We start from the raw sequence: 13,854 nt of genomic DNA on the forward strand, positions 1-13,854 counted from the left end.
TGGAGTTTCTCCAGCAGAAAACACTCTCAGCTTTGGTTTCTACTCTGTGCATTTTATGGTGCAGATCAAGCTCTCATATTGGTGCCGTTCAAGGAATGGATAGGTGCACCTGCCTGCTGGTTACCTCATGTGATTCTGGATGGGCTCTGCTTTCTCACAGATGATTATTATAAGGTACTGGATATGTTCCTAAACCATACTCCTCTGGTAGGAAGGACAGTTGATGGCTTATTTCCTTCAAAGGGATAGATTGGATGTCAGGGAGCCCTCCTGAACAGCTCCTGAACAGCTGGACGAATAAAATTATGTTCTCAAACCATACTAAAAGATGTGGGATAGTCTAGACTCTTCCGTTTCCCTAAAGAAATACAGGCAACACTCCCTATGCCTCCATTGCCCTGTTGGGACACTGCTGATGTTCCTCTCTGCTGTGTAATGTTCTGAGGTCTACAGGTGCTAAATGCTAGATGAGCATTATTCGCATTTCTACTTTCTTTTGGACAATAAATAAATAAAATAAAGCCTGAATTATCAGTTAAGGCATGAATATGGGGACATACTGCCTCTCACCTTTCTATAGCACTGAGCTAGTCCCATTGTGGGGAAAAAAACGGGTGCTCCAGAGCACCATTCATGCAATGGATGGGAAGAGGTTGTTGTTGCTTCTCCCCACTGACAGTAAAGGGAGCAGAGGGCCCCTAGTTGAGCTGGAGATGGTCTACACTGGAGAAATGTTCATGCTCAGCTGAATCCCACCCTAGCTGCCTGACAGTCGCTCCTCGAATAGTTCTTTGGGCTCCTTTTTCATCCCCACAGCCCTGTCCAAGGACGATCGTGCAGTCCAGAGGTCACTTTCTGCCTCCAGCTCTGCGGTGGAGGGGCAAGCCCAGCATGTGCCAGGGAAAACAAGGAAAATCATTCACGGGTCAGAACAGAGCATTAACAGAGCTTACAGACCTTCTCCCCTATCATTTCAGCTGTTCGTCTCCGAGCAGCTGCCGTGCTGCTACTGACAGCTGGGAGAGAGCTGGGACGCCGCCTGGACCACCAGCTGATGTCTCCTCCTGCCCAGCTCTGGCTGGTTGCTGTGCCAGAGACACAGAAACTCATTCATAGCTAATGGGGAGACAGGGGGGAGGCTGGAGCACTACTGCCTGCTTGTCAGCTCATAAAACGTTCCCCCCCGAGCTCCGAAAATTAATTCTTGGATGATATCCTGCAGCAGATAACTCTGATAAAGATATTAAGAACTAGCAACAAATCCCTTCTGTCCCAGCAGCCTACAGAACTGGACAGAAGACAATTCGCAAGCAAATGCAGGGCCAGAATTTCTTATCACCAGATCCAGTTTTTCAAAGGTATTTGCTTCTCCCCTCTCTTCTCAGCACATTGAGCTGTTTTAAATAGCTATCAACTCATCGCTGCACCTCACTGTTATTCTGTTTCCAACCTGATTTTTCTATTTCGATGATGTTCTCAAACTTACTTACAATATCTCTATTTGCAATGATTTGTGCAGCCAAATACTGCCCCACTGAATCCAGCAGAGCATCTCCTGGGCCACTGGGACCAAGAGGATGATCAGAGCCTGCGGTCTGTATTGTATTAGAGAAACTTGAGATTTGCAGTTGATATATTCAGAGTTAGATTTTCTGGGAATGCTGATGCTTAAGGTTGCTAAAAACAAGTTTGCACTCAGTCTGTTGGAAGCCAGGAGAAGTCTGGCTTCCCCTTGGTTAGCTGAAAATCCAATTCTAGCATCCACTTTTGTGCCATCGTCTCTGCTTTTGTGTTCTTGCTGGCAATTTAGTACTGAGCTGGCTTGCTTGGGAGGATCTGGATTGAGATAATATGCAATGACAATAGCTGCAAAGGAGCACTGCGAACTAACACGCTTACTAAAGATTTTCTCCAGTCTCATTGTGATTAGTATTGCATCTAAAATAATAAATACTGTGAGCTGTTTCCACGCATGGGCAAGAGAAATCAAAACTCGGGGCCTCAGTTCCTGGACTGTGTGGGAGGACCAGAAGCTCAGCTTTCATTTGAAAGTAAAACAAAAAAAGCCACCCTTCTTGCTTCAATCAGCGATGCTATGGAGACACTTGAGAACAAGATGTGTAACTGATTCGTCGTAATCTACAGAGAGCTGGAAACAGCAACTCCATGCTGCACAAATTACAGCCTTCATCTTTGTTGTGATGCCTGCAAATCTCCAAGGAGAGGTTGCAGTGGAAAGGCCTGCAGCAAGGGTGGGTAACCTGGAGACTCCATGGGGGAGGAGCTGGGGGCCACAGACTGTCTTCCTTCAGACCTCACTGCAGCGAAGAGCCCAGGACTCATCCTACTGGTCTTACTACACTTGATAGGAGCAACAGGTGATGTTTTTTCATGGTGTGACAGAAATGGTATATTACTTCGTGCAGATCTAGGACAGTTAACTTACTAAAGGTATCATAGTATCTACCCGAACATCCATATTATCACCTCTTAGTCCATTTCAGACAATTTTTGATGCAGTTGTAAATACAGTATAGGGTTCTTTTGTAGGTTTGTTTTAAACTAGAACAGTTAGTTGTCCCACCCCCTGCCATTTTAGATGTTCCTTTCTGGAGCTGGAAATTCACTTGCTCTTGCTTTGTCCTAATACTGAAGAACTGGAGCATAAAACTAATTGCACATAGAAAGGGACAGGATAAAATTTGTATCCAGTATGCAATCTGTGTGAGATGCAAATGAGAAGGGAAACGGTAGGCACATTTTTTTAAATTTTGCCCTCTTAGAACACCAAAGTTTGAGCTTTTTGTCTGATTTACCAGCAGCCTCTTCTTGTGAGCGTTCAGCATTTCAGGGGGTGTTTATGAAAAAGCCACCATTAAAAAATAATGAGCTACTGGTATATAAAAGCTCTCTGCGACCTGGCCACTGAAGTGAAATCACAAGGGAGTCACAGGACTGTAGCCACTGGTTTTATTACCCCGTTGGAAACAGCCAGCTTCCCAACCTGCGACCTGTTCTCAGTCACAAGGGAACTCCCCCAGAATTAAGTACAGCTGCAAGAAGTGCTGTATCCTGTGTATAACCATAAATACTTGCATCCTGAGCGCGAGGTTTTCACATGGCTCTTCTTGCTCCAGGTGACGCAACGTTGCCCAGACCGAAGGAGGGGACAGAGGCAGTCCCAGACCTCACTGGGATTTCCCAGCAGAAGTCTCTAACATAAAAGTTCTGACTAACTCTTGCTGACAGTGGGGGCAGACACGTCCTGACGGGCAGATGGAGCCTCACAAGCTGCCTGGGTTGTCATCCCTTTCCTGTATACGGATGCTATCAAAGGCAACTGAAATAAAGACTACGTGGGCACTTTAGTAAGACCTCGCTCCGTGTCGCTACTGAAGGGTCAGGTTTGCCTTCTTCCCTGTCCATGGCTTGTTGTTCCCACTGCTCCTCTTGTGGTGGCCTTTAGCTTTTGAGCTATTTGCCTGTCAGTCAGACCAGGCCACAGACCCGGCTGGAAATGGACCAGTTTTTAAGATGTTCATGATTCAGGGAAGCATTAGGTTGTGAAAAAATGAAGGAGATGCTTGAAAGAGGGAGATCATTCTGCCTCCAGACTGTGGTGATCCACATCTTTTGTATGAATGTCCCTAATCTCAGCCTGGGACTCTGGCTGTCTCCTGATGTGCTCAGAAGATGATTAGGACCTCACAGACTGGTTTGTCTGTGGCTTGACACTCGGTACAGCTAAGTCTGGTATTGTAGCCATGCTATGAAAAGTGAATGGACTTTCTGGCAAAGTAGGAACTGAACTGTTTTCCCCTGCCATCCTCAGATTACCAAGATGCAGGAATTAAAAGAGGAGCAGATAAAGAAGTTCACTCCCCCCCTCAGGCTCATAGCCTAATGCTTTAAAGACAAACATGAAAGGGGAACAAACAGAGAAATCAAGTGAAAGCATCTCCCTGTTAACGAAGAGTGTTTCCCCAAATTCTTTCCTATTTGCACAGATAAAAGGGCTGGGCGGGGTGGTACAGAAGCTATCTGTGGGGCATACAGAACTTAATTATGGCCTTTCTCCTACCCTGCATTCTATTTTCAGTGCAATAAAAACTAAAGTTACACGGCTCTACCTCTGACCATCACCTAGTTCACATAAGAGGAGGAATACGTTCCTTTTAGTTCAGCTGTGCCATACAGAAAGGACTTGCAAGGTGAAGCTCAATCCCTCAAAACCAATGCAGAACAGTGCAAAACATCGACATTTCAAACTGTGGTCACACTTTCTTTGGACAGATATAAAGTGCAGGAAAAGGGAATGGCACATTAGGTCCCCTGATTTCATTTTGCATGCTTACAGTGAATTTTCTGGCCAGGCATTACGGCAGACATTTGGCACATGAAGAAACTGAGGCCCAGGGTGGTAGATTTACGTGGGCTGAATCACACGATGAGTTGGTGTCAGACCCAGAGCTAGGAGATGGGAATTCCTGCATCCCATCTTCACCCTCAGGTCACTAATTGCCATAGCTAGGACCTGGATGAGACACTGCAAAGCTGCTCAACAGAGTGATACGTTACCAGTAAGCAAGGGAAGGATGCTCCTTCAGCGCTGGTGTTGGAAGGGCTGGCAGCTTCTTTAATTCATTCCTTACAACTTCATTGCTGAAAGAGAGTTCAAAAGGAGGATCAGGCTACAAGAAAACAACCACAATATTTGATATGACCTGACCTAGCTGGCAGGCTGCTACAGCTCTACATCTGTTCCTCCTTAACAAAAAGCAATGGGGTTTCCTTTCTCTTCTCTCTTTATTTGTTTTATGGCAGACCAGTTAACTTTTCCCTCTATTATCAAAATTGGAGAGAAGCTGTCCCAGATGGTTATGTTGAAGCATTTCCTACCAGTGACTCTGGACACACTAGTCACCATGTCACATTGCGTTGAGCGGGGTTCAACACGCTCACATAGAGAAAAGAATAAGGGGAAGAGAAAAAAGAAGAGATGCTTTCAGCTACAGAAAAACACCCTTCTTTAATGCCTACAACCCGCTGCAAAAAGTAATGATTTGCTTTCTCAGCATCACAGGTTGCTCTTAGCCTCTTGCCCCAGGGAACTGGCCTTTGCACGTCTTCACTGATAAGACTCCAGCTTGAATTTATGTCCTGCTACACAAAACGCTTCATTCTCTTCCCTGCAATCTCCAGTGACCGCTCCGGCCAGCTGGAGGAGCATAACTGCACACCAGTGAGCAGAGAAAGCTCGTGAAATGGCAGGCAGATTCTCACAGATGAAATTAAACTGTGGGGTTTTCTCCTAGAGGTTCAAAATGCCTCCCCTTCCACTTCCAAACACACATGGTATTGTGAACACACGAAAAAAAGTCCCTCAAAGTTTTGGGAGGGAAAGCAGTGCTGTTGTTACTTTTAAAATCTTAGAAATACACAGCCAAGAGGGACAGACAGGACACCGAGGATTGCCAAAGAACTAATATTTATTGGCTAACTTCTCAATAGCAGTTTTTTTCTGCCTTCTTGCACCCTGCCCTTTATTCTGCAAAAAAAAAAAACGTGGCTGTCCTGGGGCTGCAGAGGCAGATACCTCTTCCAGAGCTCCAGATTTCCCAGCCCACCGGCTTCTCCTGTAGGGCAGCAGGGCCATTAAACAGGCAGACAGGTAGTCTCTGCATCTCCAGCTGCAGACCAGCCTTCCTGCCAGGACTGCCTGAGCATTAGAGGCTCAAAGAGTCCTGGGACGTCGTCCTGAGCTTTGTTCTGGTCTCTGGGACAGTCTGCGTGATGGCTCGTAGAGATACGGTGCTGCCTCAGTTGTAAATACCTTCCCGCAGCATTTCTCCATGGGCACATCCCAGCAGCAGGCTCTGCCTGAGACCTCAGCGGGGCTGCCTTAATTGGAGTTTGCAGGTTAATTGCTAGGTTGAGCCATAGGGTGGACCACTAACATAAATCCTGGACTAGATATTTTGGGGATGCCTACAAGCATTTATTATCATGGGACCTCCCTGACAGTCAAGTCAGTAGTTTTAAAACAGGACCATATCTTCCAGTCAAAACAAATCTACGACAGAGATGCCCAAGTATCAATCAGACTCAAATTTTGCAGTGTTTGAAGACCCACTCCTGCCTAAATCTCACGGTCAGTTGAATATCAGATCTTCCTTTGTACGTGCAAACGCTCAAAAACTACTCAGATGTTTCCTTCCACGGCAGGTAAACATCTGCACAAGTCTGAACAAGAAGCTGCTCTGCTCCATGTTATCTGCTGATCTGGCCACTCTGCTCCGCGGTTGACAGCCCAGAAAGCAAGCTGCTGCTGTTTACCGAGTTTGCAGGATCTGCTCAGAGACATCTCCACAGCATGTACATACTCAGCTCCTATTGATTTTTTTTTGACATTATGAAAGAAACTGAAAAAAAAAAAAAAAACACAGCAAAAAAAGAAAAAGCCAGAACAACTGGAGCACAAGCAGTGGTCCCCACCCTCAAGTGAAGACTTTCTGAGATTGGTTTCTCATAGAAGGAAGTTGAGAAACTTCCAAAACTTTTCTGGGAAGACAGGGAGTAATTTCCAAACAGGGGCTTTCTGAGCCCAGACAACTGTCAAGTAGGACGAGATTAGCGGTGACTAATTATCTCGGAGAGGCTGGGAAAAAGCCTGAACCATCAACGGCTCCCATGAAAGAAAGGGCTAATACCAGTCAGCTCCTTCTTCTCTGCCAGGGAGGAACAAAGCTTGCACGGCGATAAAAATAAGCCTTTAAAAAATCAGATGTAAAGTCATTCATAGTGATGCTGTTGGATGGGATCGGTATTTCTGCTCGGTACCTAGAAAATACCGTAAAGGTGGTGCCTCAACTTCAAAGGGTCAAATGCATTTCAGGTAATCACTTCCAGGAACAAAAAGGTATTTCATGCCCTGGTCCATATATTCACTGAGCTTCTGGCAAGAGTTGTCTCGAGACAAAAGAATTTAGGCTCCCAAAAGGATGTCAAATCAAACAGAAGGAAAAAACTAATGACTAACGTTGCATTTAACCGGTGGCCAGGAGGTCACTTTCCCTTTGGCTCCTTTTAAAACACCAAAGTCCTTCATTTTTAAAATGTTCCCAGTAGGATTACAAATGGTTTCCTACTTACTGCCTTTCCCACTCTTCTAGTGAAATATCTCGGTGTGTTTATTTTATTACTGTATTTAGAAAGTGTTTAATCCCGTCACTTGTGTTGCATTTATTTTCTAAAGTGTCTAGTCTACCTCCAGGGTTGGTATATACGGAAGGGTGCTTTTAAGGCAGATTTATTAATACAAAGGGTAAAAAGCTCCAAACACACTTTCTCCGTGTCCTCCAGACCACTTCAATCCTGCACTATGGTGGAAATTATTTAAAAGACTGAATAACAATGTGAAAAGTGAACTGGGAAAGCCATCTGCGTGGGATCCTGGATGCTAGTTAGCCATCCAGAAATAGGGTTTGACTGGCTGGAGAATGGACCTCGAAAACAGCAACTCCTGAGTTCTGGCCTCAGTTCTGGCACTGCCTGTTTAATGAGTCTTGGCCACGTAAATCAGTCTCCACATCGCAGTATTTCTGTCTACACTCAAGGGTAAATGCTTACCTAGCCATAAGCATTTTGTGAAAAACGTGTTGTTTTTTTTTTTTTTCAAACTCTCCACAAAAATTTTAAGCAAGATTGCATATGTAGTTATGGCTCAGGAAATCCATGCGCGTGTAATAACAATGATCAGTAACAAAACAAAACTGCAGGTGAAAGCTCTCAACTCTTCTCGGCACGGCAATTAATCCAGCTGAATGAAGGAGGAAATGCAGAGTCAGAGATTCTCTGAATAAACGCTACCATTCGAGAGACAGTGGTTAGGATTTCCTCCATGTGGAAGAGTGCAGACTGGGTTTTGTAACCCCTTAATAAATTTTAACTGGTTAAATGTCACGTTGCTGCACAGAAAGAAAAGAGCTTGAACCTATGTTAGGTTACCATCTGCCCAAATGCTGAAATTATTACGAAATTCTACTTAACAGCAAACTGGCTGTTGGCTTTCCTCCCTTGTTATCTCGTAGTTTGCTGGGAGATAACTTGGAGTTGAATTGAAATGTTGAATATTGTTTAACTGGAGGAAACGCAGCAATGAGGGCCTAGAAGAACTAGCTGCAATATTTCAGGATTTTCTTTTATTTAGATTCCCCCTTCCCAATCTGAGGGACAAATGATTGATATACGTTATTTCCAGCTGCCTTGACACAGCGGCAGTTTAAGGCTGAGAAGCTGGAATCTCAACTTTTAAGACCAACGTTGGCATGAGTTTCCCAAAGATTTTGGTCAACATCAGACTGGCTTCTAAAGCCGGTAGGATTAATTACGGGGGAAAATCTCAACAGCAATATGCGATGCCCCACTCCCAAATAAGCCAGAGCACCAGTTTCCTTCCTCTTTGTAGGCCTAAAGAGGGTCACACCTATAGGATTTACATTTGTCTAAAGAAATGAAACTTGAAACTGCCTTTTGTCCGCCAACCAAGTGTGACTCAGTTCCCACTGACAAACAATAGCAGCTTGGGCAATAGCCTCTACATCTGTTTGCAGGATACTAACACAGAAGCTTTACACAGGTGATCCCGTGCCCTTGAAGTCCAAGTTTTTGTAACCAATAACAAAAAGAACAGATCAAATCTTACGCGTCTTGTTTAACCTGAGAATCAGCTGAAGGGGGTTACCTGATAGTCCTAAATGCAGTGATATGTACCCGACTAAATGGAAAAATGTTGCAGTCTTGGCAGCTGAGGCATTTGGGGGGGTCTTAAATAATGTGAAAACCTTTCTCTGTCAATGCAGAGGACTAGAAACTTCTCAAGGAGAATAACTTTTTATTTTAAAACCTTGCTCAGCTCAAGTTCTGCCTAAATCTTTATCAACTCAGAGATGCTCCCTTTGCACAAACCTGCTAGTGAAACACTGAGTTAGGCCAGGCCACTTACACCCAGCACTGGGAAATGCTTGTCTGAGTTCATCTAAAAATGTTCAGGATCTCAGGGTTTCTGATGGATTTAGTTTTGAAATGAAACACATGTAAGAAATGGAAAAATATTTAGTCAAACTGTTTGCTATAGAGGCCAAAGTGATCTGTCAGGGCTGTTGCGGTATCAAGATAGATAGGGGTGATGCAGGCTGTGTGCTCTCCAGGTTTCCCAAACAGCCATTGAGACTTTTCAACAGTATTTTTCTAGATCCGGGCCAAAGAGAAACTCGCAGTCGCACAGGCCATAAATCTGATGGTGGCAGCAGACAACACAGGTGTGGAAATCTGCAGTCTGCATTCCAAGCATGTAACCCTGTAGAATGAACTTTTTTTTTCTCCAAAAACAAAGCAGGAGTTCAGGAGTTCAGCCTTCATGCAACATACGCTGCCATGAACGAGCTATTCTCTCTAAATCTCAGCAGCAAGGCATTCCCAATTGCAGCGCTCCTCCGTTTCAAGGAGCAGACAGTTCCATTACGAACAACATTTCAACAACAACTAACTTCAGGCATCGAAGCCAACTTCAGTCCTATGAGAAGCCAGTCCATATGTCTCCAGCTGCAGTTCCTCTTGCTGGCCCCAGGCTCGGTTCGCCTCTCAGACTTTGCACTGCTGATACGAACAATCGCAAGTCTCAATGGACAAAGTCTTGACCACAGTGACCTCATGTTGACTCCGGTAGCATCTGGATCTCACCCAGCACATAAACCTCTGTCAGTACACATTACAGGGGAGACACTGGACAGGCATCCCCGGAGATGCTAAGTTTGCTCCGACAACATAGACGGCCATGAAACACAATTATAGAACATCCTGAGTTGGAAGGGATCCACCAGGATCATCGAGTCCAACTCCTGGCTCCACACAGGACTGCCCAAAAATCAGGCCATGTGTCTGAGAGCAGTGTCCAAACGCTCCTTGAACTCCAGCAGGCTCGGTGCCATGACCACTGTCCTGGGGAACCTGCTCCAGTGCCTCACACCCTCTCAGTGAAAAAACTTCTCCCGATATGCAATCTGAACCTCAGGGTAGGATTGTTCATCGTTCCTCCAAGAAGAGGCTTTAAACTCCATTAATGTGGCAGATTGCTTTGCCTCCAAAGCCCATTTATAAGTTAAGATCCCTGGCATTGTCAGCAAGTTGTTATTATGACAACATTTATCTGCTTGCCTTGGCCATAAGAATTCCCCCTTTCACTAAAAACCTTTGAGATCCACAGGTGAAAATGAATAAAAGCTAACTGTTTTAATGGTGACGGTGTTGATCAGCACACCAGCGTGGAGGAAGCAGTTAATACCATGTGCTGTGGTATCTCCTGCGCTCTCAAGGCAATGCACTTTGATAAACTAAACCATTCCTTTTACAAGGGGCAACAAAGATGCATGCTTTCCACTGGCTATTTCTACTTCAGGTCTGGAAAGAGATAAATGAAAATAAAATGTCCTCTCAGTCCTATTATCTCAGCCATCTAACTGAGTCCTTTCTGTACTGAGGTTCGTAGCCTGAACATACGCAGTTTGGATGTGTTTTTATCATATCCAAGTTATTCTGAGAAACTTAAAATATTTTTCCTCCTAGCAAAACCAATGGAAGATGTGGTTTATCACAGATTTGAGCAGAACAGATCCGGTCCAGCTCTTCTGGGCTGAGCGTGTGGCAGTGCGTAGAAAACCACACTGAAAAGTAAAAGAGCCATGTGTACTGCAGTGTTCCCTATCTAAACACTGCTGATAACTGAGTTATTTAGAACTGGATGGAACTGAAAGATGAAGCAAGATTGGGCTTGCGCTTCTGTGGTCAGACGCATGACAGGATTTTGCGAGTTCATTAAGGTTCTGGGAAAAGATAAGGCGGGATTTTAAACTTCCTTTTTAGCAAGGGTTACGTTATGTCATCTCAGATTCCACGATGAACAGGCAATATTTGCAATCCCTTTTCACTGATTTGTCTGCGTTTCAGTGGGCTGTAAGTCCCAGTTCACCACAAGATGGGACTATTTTTATCTGATCAGTGTGTTATTCACAATCTTCTGTGTGTGTGCAGTGTACCGTTACACTCTTCTCCCAGCGTTATCTCAATGCTGACAAAAAAAGATACCTCTTCAGGATCATCTGGCAATCAGCCTCACTGCCTATCCACTGGTGGTTTTTTTCCTCTGAAACCAACTTCAGTGGATATTGTGGTCTTCCAGCTGCACTCAGTTTTAGGTCAGCAAAAAATAATATATGGAATAATGATATATGTGAAATGCTTAGCACAGACAGTCGTCCTAGGCTTCAGGATGAGGAACTTTCATGTTTCTCACATGTGGCATCAAACAGCCATCTGACCTTTGGGTGCTACTAATGCATAACTGACAAATGTTGTCAACTTGAATGAAAATTCGTGGGCATTTCATTAATAGTCCCCTGAAACACCAACCACAGTCACCTCTTTGAGTATCTTACAGCACTTCTAAAGATTCGGATGAAGGGATAGCAGAAGTTATTTAAATTTAAATTTAGAAATCATTTAAATTCTGATTTTGAGAACTCAGTCCAAATTCAAGCTGAAATATCAATTAGTGATGGAATTTTAATGTTGCCCCTGGCTAGATCTGCGATATAACAGTGATTGTAGAGTCGTTTCCTCAGTAATTTCCTTCTGAAGGCTAGTCTATTTCCTGAACTTCGTAGGCATATAAAGAGATTTGTCAACAACAAAGACACAAACAATGCTGTTTGCAAGGGCATGGTCTGGTCAAAGGCTGTGTTTTGTGCAGAAATGATTTAAGGAAACACAACGTCTATGCTGGCGAAGCATTCCTGTTGCTACACACCTACAACTCAGTCACATCACTCACACAGCGATTTCACACGGCGATTTCACCAGATTCATAACCACAACACACAACGACAGAAAACTTTTAAGGTCACCTACCTTGAAAAATCTCCCTTTGCTTCCTGCAAAATGAGGGATAAAAATAAGTAAGTCATCAAAAATAGAAAAAAAAAAAAGAAAAAAGAAAACTACTGTTCAAGATTTTCCATTTGCAAAATTAATTTAGCAGCAATTTCCTGTTGTAACTGACTCCTTATGTATTTTCTGGAACCAGTCTCTACTGTCAAGTGCCATGCCACATGTGGTGAGCTGGTTAGATTAACAAACAAAGGGTTTGCCTAATACAGTGGACAAATGATTCCTCATCCTGCTGGTGGATACCCAAGAAGCTACAGGAAATAATGCTAGTAAATAAGTAATTATTTTGGTCAACATGGATGCTATATTACTAGAAGATCTCTGAAGTCTCAGTGGTTTTGCAGCCCCTGGGAACTCCCGACTCTTTTTACAAGTAGTCTGGCTATTTGCTATTAAGCAGATTTTCAGAAAGCTCGCTCTCAGTTTTCAAGGGGATGCAAAACTCAGGATTCCCTAACTCCTTGCTGGGTGTTTGGGGGAGTATTTAGCTCCCTTACTTAAATATATAGATATTTCTATTAGATTACAGCTTGATGTTAAAGGGTTGGGTCATGTTTCACTCCAATAGTTAGATCAGTATCTCAGTCTTACTGGATATCTGGCAAACCCTCAAAACCTAGTGAGCTCCCTCTTTAATATACGTTTTGCATTTTCCATGGGCAATATACATTTCATATGAAATATGTTAAGCATCTTACTTGCTGACAGCTACACACAAAGCGTAGTGCAATACTGTATTTTGTAACTGGTCAGTAATGGAATTTCTGCAGTGAGGGAGTTTCCACTGCCAAGAGGACTGAGTTTTGCATTCAGGTTTTGTACACCCACCCGCAAAAGCTGTCAGCCCATGTTCAGTGGTGCTGCAGTCCTCAGGCTGGGGTAAAATTCAGAGCTTCGGTGGTACTTTAATTTGTTCTGGTACCACAACAATTTGAAATAAGGCTGCACTTGATTTCTGACAGTCCTTTAGTATCTTCCCATCTCCCTCTGAGTGAACTGAAGGGCAGACAAGCTCTCCTGTGGTTCATAGGAAGGAATCCTTGAACATATCATAATTATAGTACAGCACAGAGAAAAAAACAAAGGATATGCCCTGGCCTGCACAGGGATGAGCATATTGAATTCAAAAACAATTTTGTAGGGTAGATTCTCCATACTTCAGCCCTTTGACCTAAATGCTGCAGTGAGGAGTAAGACAAAATGCTGTATGATCCATCTTGTTTTGCAGGGATCCCGTCACAAACACGGGCTGTAGTAATTTCTGGTTACAGCCAGCAGGGGTGTGGCTTGTTTGGACTGTTTTCATGAAGTTACACATCAAACTACTACAGGAATACACGTAACATCCTGTGTTTGTGATGAGAAACAATCGCAGCAGCAAGGGTTACAGCGGCAGATCTGGATCTGGGCGTACAATTACTAAGGGCTCAAGTTATTCATTAGGATGAGCAGACAATAGATTCATAACCCTATTGCTGCTTCTCACAATAAGCCTGTTGTTTGATGTCTATTCCCCCAACAGCCAATACGCAATTTCTGTAATGTGCTTTTAATTGAGTCCCCCGTCCTGACTCTCTCGCTCCGTTTTTGTCACATAAAATGATCTTAATGAAGATTCAAATCCCTACTCATTAATTGCTTCCGTAACACGAAAGTGCTATGGAAGTGCAAAGCATTGTTATTTATTAGTGCAGTCTGATGAGGTGCCTTGTCTGCTTACATGGATCCGCACAGCTTCACGCTGATGGGAAAAAATTTAAAATCTACGCTAAGAAAGGGGAACAAGAATCATCTGACAATTATGTCTGATCTGTTCCCACAGCCATGCTCATAAATGTGATCTTTCATTAA

General features: G+C 43.8%; 1 protein-coding gene and 1 long non-coding RNA gene across 9 annotated transcripts in view; one reads left to right on the plus strand and one right to left on the minus strand.

Annotated features, from left to right (window-relative positions):
- Positions 1-13,854, minus strand: part of FRMD4A (FERM domain containing 4A) — a 362,715-nt gene that overhangs the window by 57,984 nt on the left and 290,877 nt on the right. For all 8 annotated transcript variants that reach the window (XM_048062551.2, XM_048062552.2, XM_048062549.2 and 5 more), the window contains exons 7-8: positions 11,965-11,987; positions 4,579-4,662 (exon numbers count right to left, since the gene is read on the minus strand). In XM_048062551.2, the coding sequence (XP_047918508.1) occupies positions 4,579-4,662; positions 11,965-11,987 (107 nt within the window). The remainder of the gene's footprint in view (positions 1-4,578; positions 4,663-11,964; positions 11,988-13,854) is intronic.
- Positions 801-10,497, plus strand: LOC136786588 (uncharacterized). Its single transcript, XR_010825653.1, has 2 exons — positions 801-1,358; positions 1,520-10,497. It is a non-coding gene; the product is annotated as an uncharacterized lncRNA (long non-coding RNA).

This window comes from Anser cygnoides, chromosome 1, assembly GCF_040182565.1.
Source record: "Anser cygnoides isolate HZ-2024a breed goose chromosome 1, Taihu_goose_T2T_genome, whole genome shotgun sequence".
NCBI lineage: Eukaryota > Metazoa > Chordata > Aves > Anseriformes > Anatidae > Anser > Anser cygnoides.